General features: G+C 44.3%; 1 protein-coding gene across 1 annotated transcript in view; it reads right to left on the bottom strand.

Moving 5' to 3' along the window:
- fgd5a (FYVE, RhoGEF and PH domain containing 5a) overlaps positions 1–11870 on the bottom strand; it is a 143754-nt gene extending 131884 nt beyond the window's left edge. Inside the window, exon 1 of the mRNA XM_043708646.2 lies at positions 10347–11870. Within this exon, the coding sequence (XP_043564581.2) occupies positions 10347–11755 (1409 nt within the window). The 5' untranslated portion in view covers positions 11756–11870. The remainder of the gene's footprint in view (positions 1–10346) is intronic.
- Between the last annotated feature and the right edge of the window lie 217 nt (positions 11871–12087).

Genomic DNA, 12087 nt, shown 5'->3' with positions numbered 1-12087 from the left:
CATATCCTTTTCCACAGTAAATACTGATGCAAAATACTACACAGGCCTCCAGTCTGAAAAACAACACTCCACCACCACCCTCTGTCTTCTACCTTTGAGCCAGTTCTGTAACCAAATAGCTAATTCTCCCTTTACTCTGTGAGACCTAACCTTGCTAACCAGTCTCCCATGGGGAACCTTGTCGAACGCCTTACTGAAGTCCATATAGATCACATCTACCGCTCTGCCCTCATCAATGCTCTTTGTTACTTCTTCAAAAAACTCAATCAAGTTTGTGAGACATGATTTCCCACGCACAAAGCCATGTTGACCATCCCTAATCAGTCCTAGCCTTTCCAAATACATGTATATCCTGTCCCTCAGGATTCCCTCCAACAACTTGCCCACCACCAACATCAGGCTCACTGGTCTATAGTTCCCTGGCTTGTCCTTACCACCCTTCTTAAACAGTGGCACCACGTTTGCCGACCTCCAGTCTTCCGTCACCTCACCTGTGACTATCGATAATACAAATATCTCAGCAAGAAGCCCAGCAATCACTTCCCTAGCTTCCCACAGAGTTCTAGGGTACACCTGATCAGGTCCTGGGGATTTATCCATTTTTTTGCGTTTCAAGACATCCAGCACTTCCTCCTCTGTAATATGGACATTTTTCAAGATGTCACCATCTATTTCACTACATTCTATATCTTCCATATCCTTTTCCACAGTAAATACTGATGCAAAATACTAGCTTAGTATCTCCCCCATTTTCTGCGGCTCCACACAAAGGCCACCTTGCTGATTTTTGAGGGGCTGAAAATGTGTTGCTGGAAAAGCGCAGCAGGTCAGGCAGCATCCAGGGAACAGGAGAATCGACGTTTCGGGCATAAGCCCTTCTTCATAAGCCATTCCTGAAGATGGGCTTATGCCCGAAACGTCGATTCTCCTGTTCCCTGGATGCTGCCTGACCTGCTGCGCTTTTCCAGCAACACATTTTCAGCTCTGATTTTTGAGGGGCCCTATTCTCTCTCTAGTTACCCTTTTGTCCTTAATGTATTTGTAAAAGCCCTTTGGATTTACACCATTTGCCAACGCTATCTCATGTCCCCTTTTTTCCTCCTGATTTCCCTCTTAAGTATACTCCTACTGCCTTTATACCCTTCTAAGGATTCACACCCTTCTAGGATCCTGTCTATACCTCACATATACTTCCTTCTTTTTCTTAACCAAACCCTCACTTTCTTTAGTCATCCAGCATTCCCTATACCTATCAGCCTTCCCTTTCACCCTGACAGGAATATACTTTCTCTGGATTCTTGTTATCTCATTCCTGAAGGCTTCCCATTTTCCAGCCGTCCCTTTAACTGCGAACATCTGCCCTCAATCAGCTTGTGAAAGTTCTTGCTTAATACCATCAAAATTTCTCCAATTTAGAACTTTCTCCAATTTAGAACTACAACTTTTAGATCTGGTGTATCCTTTTCCATCACTATTTTAAATCTAATAGAATTATGGTCGCTGGCCCCAAAGTACTCCCCCACTGACACCACAGTCACCTGCCCTGCACCAAATGAATTGATGAAAAATCAGTCCATTTGAATTAGTTTTTGAACGTGAGGTGAGAGTGAGAGAACTTGGTAAGTTAGAATTCGGAGACCACATATTTGGACTCTGTCAGATTTTAGGGAACATTTGAGTAGAGTGGGGGAGTTGTCTAGACATCAGTATCACAGCATACAATGAAACAAAAAGCAGACAAGAAATCACAAACTCACAATTTTGCTATCGGAGATAAGACATTGTGTTACTTCCAGTGATAGGTGAATTTTTGAGCCAGGTTTAATGGACCTTATCAAGTAGAAAGGAGATGGAGTGAGGTGAACTACTTTGTAAGGACTCCAGACAAAAAGAAATCTTACAGAGTGTGGGTAAAGATCTGCCACCCTGCCTATCCACAGTATGGCCACACAGAACACAGAAAATCAAGCCTGTCCCAACCATACAAGAAACACCCAGAATGCCTCAGCATTGACCAAATATGCTGACAAGGGAAACCAGATATGACCACAGTCACTCGCAGACCAGGGAATACAGTTCCAAGACAAACAATAAGCTTCCTGGACCGGATTGGCACAGCTGTCCCAAAGCCCCGAAAGCAGTCTCGTACCCTAGTGATACCCAAGCCACACAAAGGACAGGTCAGATGGACAGGCACCAGAATGCCTTGCTCACAGGAGAGAAACAATGGAAACACCTTGCTGCTTCAAAAGGGACATTCTCATCTCCCCTTGAAGAGAACTGGAATCTCCTGGTCCCATCAAGAACTGTTTGATGCTGTCAGGATGTTACACTGAATTGACAATCAGGACATTCTTCTGATAACTGTTTTGCGATTATCACCATTGTAACTGGATTACTTGATTATCAAGGAGGAGAAAGTGAGGACTGCAGATGCTGGAGATCAGAGCTGAAAATGTGTTGCTGGAAAAGCGCAGCAGATCAGGCAGCATCCAGGGAACAGGAGAATCGACGTTTCGGGCATAAGCCCTTCTTCAGAAATGAGGAAAGTTTGTCCAGCAGGCTAAGATAAAAGGTAGGGAGGAGGGACTTGGGGGAGGGGTGTCAGAAATGTGATAGGTGGAAAGAGGTCAAGGTGAGGGTGATAGGTCAGACTGGGGTGGGGGCGGAGAGGTCGGGAAGAAGATTGAAGGTTAGGAAGGCGGTGCTGAATTCGATGGATTTGACTGAGACAAGGTGGGGGGAGGGGAAATGAGGAAACTGGTGAAATCCGAGTTCATCCCTTGTGGTTGGAGGGTTCCTAGGCGGAAGATGAGGCGCTCTTCCTCCAACCGTCGTGTTGTTGTGGTCTGGCGATGGAGGAGTCCAAAGACCTGCATATCCTTGGTGGAGTGGGAGGGGGAGTTGAAGTGTTGAGCCATAGGTTGGGTTGGTTGGTCCGGGTGTCCCAGAGGTGTTCTCTGAAACGCTCCGCAAGTAGCCGCCTGTCTCCCCAATATAGAGGAGGCCACATCGGGTGCAGAGGATGCAATAGATGATGTGTGTGGAGGTGCAGGTGAATCTGTGGCGGATATGGAAGTTTCCTTTGGGGCCTTGGAGGGAGGTGAGGGGGGAGGTGTGGGATCCGAGTACAACAGGGTCTTGACCAGGTGGGCCATTGGGCCCAGGATTTGCAGATGGAGTTTAATTTAGATAAATGAGAGGTGTGGCATTTTTTTAGATTACATTCCCTACAGTATGGAAACAGACTCTTCGGCCCAACAGGTCCATACCGACCCACTGAAGAGTAAGCCGCCCAGAACCATTCCCCAACATTTACCTCTGACTAATGTAACGAACACTACAGGCAATTTAGTGTGGCCAATTCACTTAACCTGCATATCTTTGGATTTTAGGAGGAAACCGGAGCACCCAGAGGAAACCCACGCAGACACGGGGAGAATGTGCAAACTCCACATAGACAGTCGCCCAAGGCTGGAATTGAACCTGGGACCCTGGTGCTGTGAGGCAGCAGTGCTAACCACTGAGCCGCCGTGCCACCCTTTGGAAAGGCAAATCAGGACAGGACTTATATAGTTAATGGTAATATCTTGGGGAGTGTTTCTGAACAAAGAGACCTTGGAGTGTAGGTTCATAGCTCCTTGATAGTGGAGTCACAGGTAGATAGGATAGTGAAGAAGGCGTTTGGTATGCTTTTCTTTATTGGTCAGAGTATTGAGTATAAGAGTTGGGAGGTCATGTTGTGGACATTGGTTGGTTCACTTTTGGAATATCACGTGCAGTTCTGGTCTCCCTCATATCAGAAGGATATTGTGTAACTTGGAAGGGTTCAGAAAAGATTGACAAGGATGTTGCCAGGGTTGCTGAATTCGGACTAAAGGGAGAGGCTGAGGGGTGTTTTCCCTGGAGCATCGGAGGCTGAGGGGTGACCTTATAGAGATATATAAAATCATGAGGGACATGAATACGATAAATAGACAAGGTCTTTTCACTGGAGTGATTTAGGGTGAGAGGGGAAAGATTTAAAAGGGACCCATGGGCCAACTTTTTCATGCAGAGGATGGTGCATGTATCAAATGAGCTGCCAGAGGACGTGGTGGAGGCTGGTACAATTACAACATTTAAAAGGCATCTGGATGGGTACATGAATAGGAAAGGTTGAGAGAAATAAGGGCCAAGTGCTGGTAAATGGGACGAGATTAATTTCGGATATCTGGCCGGCATGGACGAGTTAGACCAAAGGGTCTGTTTCTGTGCAGTACATCACAATGGCTGTATGATTCTATGTGAATATGCTCAAAAGATAATTTGATAGAGAAGGAAAGGAAAAGGACACTGTGTTATTGGTGACAACACAGAGTGAAGAACTAAGGTCAGAGGATTCCAAATTGGACATTCTTCAAATTAAATTGGACAGTGAGGAAACTGTCAATACTTGGGATAAATTAATGACTTACCTTCCAGAGGAAACTTGAAACGATTTGAAAGAGTCATTGGTATCGCATGGGGTGATATGTGGAAATAAACTGGGAAGTACGAATCTAATTGTACATGATATAGAGATAGGAAATGCTGCACAGTTTAAGCAACATCCTTACAGGGATAGCCCTCTAAAGTTGGCACAGGTTCAAAAGGAGACTGAGCGCATGTTTCAAGATGACATAATCGAAGTTAGTTACAGTGACTGGAGCTCACCCGCCGTAATGGTGCCAAAACCAGACGGTACCCAACGGTTAAGTAACGGACTACTGCAAAGTTAATGCAGTTACAGTCGGTAACTGCAATTGATTCATATCCAATTTTGGAAGACTGTAATGAAAATGTGGGAGAAGCAACTTATATATTCCTAAGTTGGACTTGCTCAGACTATACTGGCAGGTACCTCTGTTTGAAAGAGCAAAGATGATTTCAACTTTCATAATGCCAAATGGAACACATCAATTTAAAGTAATACCACGCTGTATGAAAAATGTGCCAGCCACATTTCAAAGGCTATCAATAAAGTGATTTCCAGATTACCCAAATATATTGTCTACGTAGGTGGCTTTTAGTCACACATGGAAGGAACATATGCAACACTTATTGCACTTGTTCAATCAACGTCAAGAGGCAGGTTTGGTGATAAACCTGGCTAAAATCAAATTTGCCAAGCCCAAGTCCCATTCGTGGCCCCATGGAATGCAAAAGCAAAGATAATTGGGGAGTTTCCCATACTGTCGACAAAAAGAGCACACGATGATTGCTGGGAATGAGTGGATTTTACCAAAAGTTCATACCAAATTTTAGTAGTGTGTAAAGAAAGACATGAGGTTTCAGTGGACAGTCGACTGTCAGAAGGCATCTGACACTGCCCTACTATTAACCACACCTAATTACACAAAGCCATTCACGGTGGCTATCGATGCGAGTGATGTGGCTGTGGATGTCGATGCTGTGTTCTTACAGGAAGATGATGAGAAGATTGGGTATTTCTCCAGGAAATTGAACATTCATTAGCAGAAATATTCGACAGTTGAGAAGGAGACTTTGATCTTGGTGTTGGCGTTACAACATTTCAATGTTTATCATATACACTGATCATAACTGTACTAATGGACAGCACGGCAGCACAGTGGTTAGCACTGCTACCTCACAGCGCCAGAGATCTGGGTTCAATTCCCGCCTCAGGTGACTGTCTGTGTGGAGTTTGCACATTCTCCCCGTGTCTGCGTGGGTTTCCTCCGGGTGCTCTGGTTTCCTCCCACAGTCCAAAGATGTGCAGGTCAGGTGAATTGGCCGTGGCATGTTAGGTGAATTGGCCGAGCTAAATTGCCTGTAGTGTTAGGTGAAGGGGTAAATGTAGGGGAATGGGTCTGGGTGGGTTGCTCTTCGGAGGGTTGGTCTGGACTTGTTGGGCCGAAGGGCCTGTTTCCACACTGTAAGTAATCTAATTTACTTATAACCCATTGAAGTTTGTGGAGAAATTTAAGGACAGAAATTCCAGCCTGTTTAGGTGGGGCTTGTTGTTACAGCCATTCACTTTGATAGCTGTGCATGTGGCAGGATGAGCAAGCGTGATTGCTGATGCATTGTTCAGACTCAGATGAGAAATGGAGGCGTTCAGTGCCAGGAATAAATGGACTGAAACAGAATGTAGTAGTGCATGATTATAGTCAATGTAATGTATATGGGGGGTTGTCATGTACAAACAGTCTAAGATTAAGGGATTTTAAAATGAAGCCAACTTTGGATATGGTTCATTCTTTTTTATAGGGGGGAGGTGTGACTATGCTGCTCCTTTAACAAGGTTATGTTGTCTTTGTGGTTTTTTTTCAGAGAGGTCATAAAGTCATGGGTTTCAAGATGTCTTTGTATATCTACTTGAGGAAACTTTGAATTTAAAAAAACACACTTGTACAATGGCCAGTTCTCCCAGCTCGGCTTTTCTCTGGTTTGTTTTGGTTTTAGCGGTCTGGTTGTTCAGAGCTGCTGGTCAGTTTAAACTGGGGCATCTAAAGAAACAGCGACAGTGGAATCAGGTTCCATACTAAATCTCTCTGCCATCTCCCTCTCCTCTAAGAACTGCCTTTTGCCAAGAGGGTGTTTATGGGGACTATTGCAGGCATTTGGAACAGCATCATTAAGTTGGGATAGTCTATTGGGTTTGCGGATAGGTTAAGTTATTCTTATTCTGTATCCTGTTTTGTTTGTGTTTCATTCGGTACTCTGTAAATAAATTCTGTTTTGTTTCAAACCGAGGGGTTTGGACCAGTTGCATCACTCCTCGAATATCTACATTCACCTGCTTAAAACAACTGGAAACGTTAGGGTCTGGCCTTCCTTCTTGATTTGCTTTGAGGGGGTCTGGCCTGGCCCGTAATACCTTCAAGCCACTCACACTACCCTGTCTTGGAAATATATTGCCATTTCTTCACTGTCGCTGGGTCAACAGCCTGGAATTCCCTCCCTGAGGACATTGTGGGTCAACCTGCAGCACGTCGACTACAATGGTTTAAGAAGGCAGTTCACCACTTTCTCAAGGGCAACGAGGGACGGGCAATATACGCTGGGCCAGCTAGTGACACCCACATCCCACTAGTGAAGTTTTAAAAATCCATAACCTCATACCTCCTCACTTTTTAGAAATGTATTCATGTGATGAGAGCATCACTTGCTCGGCCAGTATTTATTGCCCATCTCCAATTGCTCAGGTGACAGTTGGAAGCTGATCACATTGCTGTGGGTCTGGGGTCACATATAGGCCAAACCAGATAAGTTATCCCCAGCTGGGTGTTTCTGATAATCAGCAGTGGTCGTCATTCAGATCCTTGATTCATAATTTTTTTTTTACATGGTGGGATTTGAACCCCAATCCCCAGAACATCACCTGGGTCTCTGGATTAACAGTCCACTAGGCCACTGCCTCCCCTTGTATTCCATCTGCCAGGTGGAATACAAGGTCCACTCGCTTAGCCTGCCTGTGTTCTTCTTTGTGTCATCCTCTTCAATTGCCTTCCCACCTTTTTTTGTGCCATCCACAAACTTGGCTATAAGATTCATCCAACTCATTCATGTATCTTGGAAATTACTGTGGCCTCAGCATCAATCCCTGTGGCACACCACAATTACAGGTTGCCATTCTGAAAATGCCCCTCACTTTTCTGAATCTCTGACTTATTAATATGCTAATATAATACTTCTAACACCATGGGCTCTTACCTTACTAAAGTAGCCTAACATGCGGTCTTCTGAAAATCCAAATATGTTACATCTACTGCTTTTCCTTTGTCTATCCTACTTTTTACTTCCACAAAGAGTTCAAATACATTTTTCAGGCATTATTTTCTCTTCTTGAAGCCATACAGTCTCTACTTCATTATATTATGCATTTCTAAAAGCTCTATTGATCATTTATAATAGACTTCCAATAATATTTTTCCAATAATGGATGTTAAGCTAAGTGGTTTGGACAAACATTAATACACGAGACAGATGGTAATGAATGAATCCATCAGGAGTTAACAAGGGAGTCACTAATTAACTAGATAGACATTAATAAACAGGGCAGACATTAATGAATGGTGCAGACACTAATAAATCAGACAGACAATAATGAATGAATCAGGCATTAGTGATTGAGACAGACACTAATGATTGAGACAGACACTAATGATTGAGACAGATGGTAGGCAACGCAGACACTTATGGGCAATAGTGAGCAAGTTAGGCACTAATGACAGAGAGGCCAATTGCCAACAAACAGTATTTTAGATCCATAGTTTGGTTGGGTTCTCAGCACCTCTGCAACTCTGCCATTGGTCTGGAATCACATTCTGCCCCATTGCTCTGAATGGGATCATACACAGTATAACTTACATGTTGCCCATTCATCAGTGCATTTAAACAAAATAAATACAAGTTACTATTTGACACGAGTTGAAGAGATCTGATTGGCATTTTTATGTTGTCTGTCTTCACTGGATTCAATCATGAAACAAGGTCATCACCAATGCACCCTCGTACTGAATTTTATGGGCCTTGATAGCGTTCTTGATGGAGTGCTTACTTGATTGACTATTGCTGAGAAAGGATAAATCTGTTGAAGCTTCTCATCTTGCACTCATCAGAACAATTCACAAGAATATGAAATCAAGAAGAAATTCGACATTATACTGCATATGAGGAGAAGGTTGATTGACTGGCGAGTGGGCTCTGGCTAATAGAGGTAATACACTGGCAAATGCACCAACTAACAATGATTGATAGTCAATTGCCAGTGTACATGCACTGTGCCTGTAACAATTAGTCATAGAATCCGTACAGTGTGGAAACAGGCCATTCGGCCCATCAAGCCCACACTGACTCTCAGAAGAGCATCCCACCCAGACTCACCCCCTTCCACGTGAAACCTGCATTTCCCATGGCTAATCCACTTAACCTATGCATCCCTGGACACTATGGGCAAGTTAGCATGGCATATCTTTGGACTGTGGGAGGAAACCGGAGCACAGAGAGGAAACCCACGCAGACACAGGGAGAATGTGCAAACACCACACAGACAGTCTCCCAAGGCTGGAATTGAACCCAGGTCCCTGGTGCTGTGAGATAGCAGTGTTAACCACTGATCCGGCATGCTGCCTCCAACCCAACAACAGTATGTAACAGCCATTTTCTGAATCATTCCTCAGGACAATGTTCAAACCAATCAGACCTGTGCAGTTTAAATTCAAACAGGCCTGGCAGTTAACCTTCAGTCAGCATCCTCCATGGCAACACCTCTACCAGAGTCCACTTGCCAAACCATACGACCTCCCCATAGGACATATGAGGAAAAGCAGGCCATTCAGCCCTTGGACATTCAATTAAGATCAAAGCTCATTTGATAATCCTCAACTTCCACTCTTCTCCCCATAACTACTGATTAAAAGTCTACCTGTCTCAACTTGAAAATACTGAATGATCAGCCTCAACAATAAAGAATTCTACAGATTCAAAACCCCCGAGATAAGAAATTCCTCATCTCTGTCTTAAATGTGTTTCCTTATTCTGAGATCATGCTCTTTGCTCCTAGAGTTTCCTACAAGGGGAAACAACTTCTCTACACCTACCCTGTCAAGGTCTGTAAGAATCTTGATGTTTCAATGAGGTCGACTCTCATTTTTCAATGTTCCAGTGAGGCCCAACCTCTCCTCATAAGGCAGTCTCTCCATACCTGAGATCAATCTAGTGATCCTTCTCTGGATTGACTCCATTTTTTTCTCCCCCTTGGATCAGGGTAGCAAAATTGTTCACTGTACTCCAGCTGTGTTTGACTACTGCCTTGCATAGTTGTAGCAAAGCCTTACTATTTTAATATTCTATTCCCTTTGAAATAAAGGCCAATATTCCATTTGCCTTCCCTATCACCTGCTGAACCTGGAGGCGAGCGTTTTGTGATTAATGGACGAAAACTCCCAAATCCCTCTGCCCAAATCCTCTTTCTGCAATCTTTCTCCATTTAAGTAATATTCTTTTTACTCCTTTTTCTCCCTCCCAAGAGGCATAACCTCACATTTCCCCCCATTCTGTCTGCCAAATTTTTGTTCCCTCTTTTAACCGCTGCAGTCTTTTGTTTTAGGTCATCCTCATCACTTGCCTTCCCACCTATTTTATGGTAAATTTGGCTACAGTATATTTACTTTCTTTATTCTAGCACATTTGTCAGCCATGATTTCCCCTTCATAAACAAGTGGCACTCTCCTCACATGCAGTGAGGTCTTTGCCTTGAATTGGTTTTCTTGTGAACTATCTCGATAAATGCATGACAAAAAGCTTCAACAAAAAGTGTCAGCTTTCGGGAAGTCTAATTTTCTAAAGGAAGTGCTCACCTCTCAAGTTCCTGATCCATGTTCTTGCGGCTCTCGAATGGGGTGAAGCTGCTCATGTCCACGTATCCATCGTTTTCCGAGGCGGAGCTGAAAGCTCTGCTGGGGTTGTCAAAGAATTCAGTGAAGGTCCCGGAGCGGCCATTCCTCCTGGATGGAATTTGCACGTTTTCGTAGTCTGAGCTGACTGCTGGAATGTTTTCGTAATCAGATGTGTCGGCATTGGGGAAGGAAATGGATCGCGGTTTAGTTAATGGGAGCGATGAGTAAGAAAGCCGTGACCTATCCTCAAAGGACTCGACCCTTGTCACGCTTCTACTGAAAGGTTTTGGTGTCCCTTTCCTCTTGCCATCTTTGTTGATTAGGAAGGTGGAGGAAGAATCCCACACTCGCATCTTTCCAGATCGCGTCTTAATCTGCGGCGAATTCCCCAAACTCCTCCGATCAAAATCCAGGACCCTTACTGTATCCGATTGAGGCTTGCACACATTCACCTCAACTGCGATCTTATTTTCCACCTTTTTCCGAAATTTAATGGGCAAAAACCGTTTGAAGGATGACTTTTTCTTTGCATTCTGTTTTAAATATTTATCCGGAGATTCGTTTTCAAGCAAGAGTGACGGTGAACTTTTGGTGATGGGTTTTTTGGTGATACTGGCAAGCTCAAACGGAGGAGGGATATCCACCACAGAGGAGGGACTAGAGGCTGCAGAGGTCGGGAGAGGATTCGGTTTTAGCAAACTGCCCGATGGTGGAACAACAGAAAGTAGGGAGAGATTATCTTCCATTGTCTCCATTTTGTTATCAAAAAGTCTCTCTGTTTGTCTATAAATAGAAATGGGCAGATCCTTTGCTTCAACAGAAAATGAATGGGGATAGAAAGTGTAGCATCTGTGCTTTGCAGTAAACAACCTCCTGTTTACTGACACGTCACCGAGGTTACAATCTTCTCCGGCTGCTCTGGCTGCTTTTTGAAGTGGGATTCCGGTTTCTTCCAAAACTGTATCTGGCACTTTCACACTAAGAGACCTTGCTCTTGATCTTGTGTTATTCCAATCAGTGGTAACAGGTTTATCAGCACCCACTTTATCAACTAACTCACTCCCTCCTCCCAAATCAGCTCTTTCAAAATACAAAGGTAGCATTCCATCTATCCCCTCAGAGGCTTCAGAGTCTTGTTTCAATAGTCGCCTGTATCCACTTTCAACTGCGAATCTAAGGACACAGTTAGAGTTGGCAAGACTGACTTTCTCTACGGTATTTTCGGGAGAGATACCCAGCTGATCGTCCCTCTCAGATGTCTCCCCCTGTTCTGCAGTTATGGAGGAATGTGACAATTCCACTGGTTCTTCATTTTGACCAAGTTCCTCCTTTACGTGCCAGGATTGAGTGTTTGATGATAATGTAGTCATGTTCTTTTCCCCTTCATAATTCAGCAGCTTCGATGTTCCAGTTAATAATGTTCCAACACATTCGTCCACCTCTCCCCCATCTTCCCGAGGTTCATTCCCATCCACCTCTTCCCCATCTTCCCGAGGTTCAGCTCCCTTATTCCCACCTACCTCTTCCCCATCTCCCCCTGACCCATCTCCCTTATTCCCATCCACCTCTTCCCCATCTTCCCGAGGTTCAGCTCCCTTATTCCCACCTACCTCTTCCCCATCTCCCCCTGACCCATCTCCCTTATTCCCATCCACCTCTTCCCCATATTCCCGAGGTTCATCTCCCTTATTCCCATCTCCCT

The sequence above is a fragment of the Chiloscyllium plagiosum genome, unplaced genomic scaffold (genome assembly GCF_037043375.1).
Source record: "Chiloscyllium plagiosum isolate Xiang-an unplaced genomic scaffold, Cpla_swu_hap1 HiC_scaffold_14, whole genome shotgun sequence".
In the NCBI taxonomy this organism is placed as follows: domain Eukaryota; kingdom Metazoa; phylum Chordata; class Chondrichthyes; order Orectolobiformes; family Hemiscylliidae; genus Chiloscyllium; species Chiloscyllium plagiosum.
Note: the sequence above shows the minus strand (reverse complement) of the source record. Positions and strands in the feature narration are given on the sequence as shown.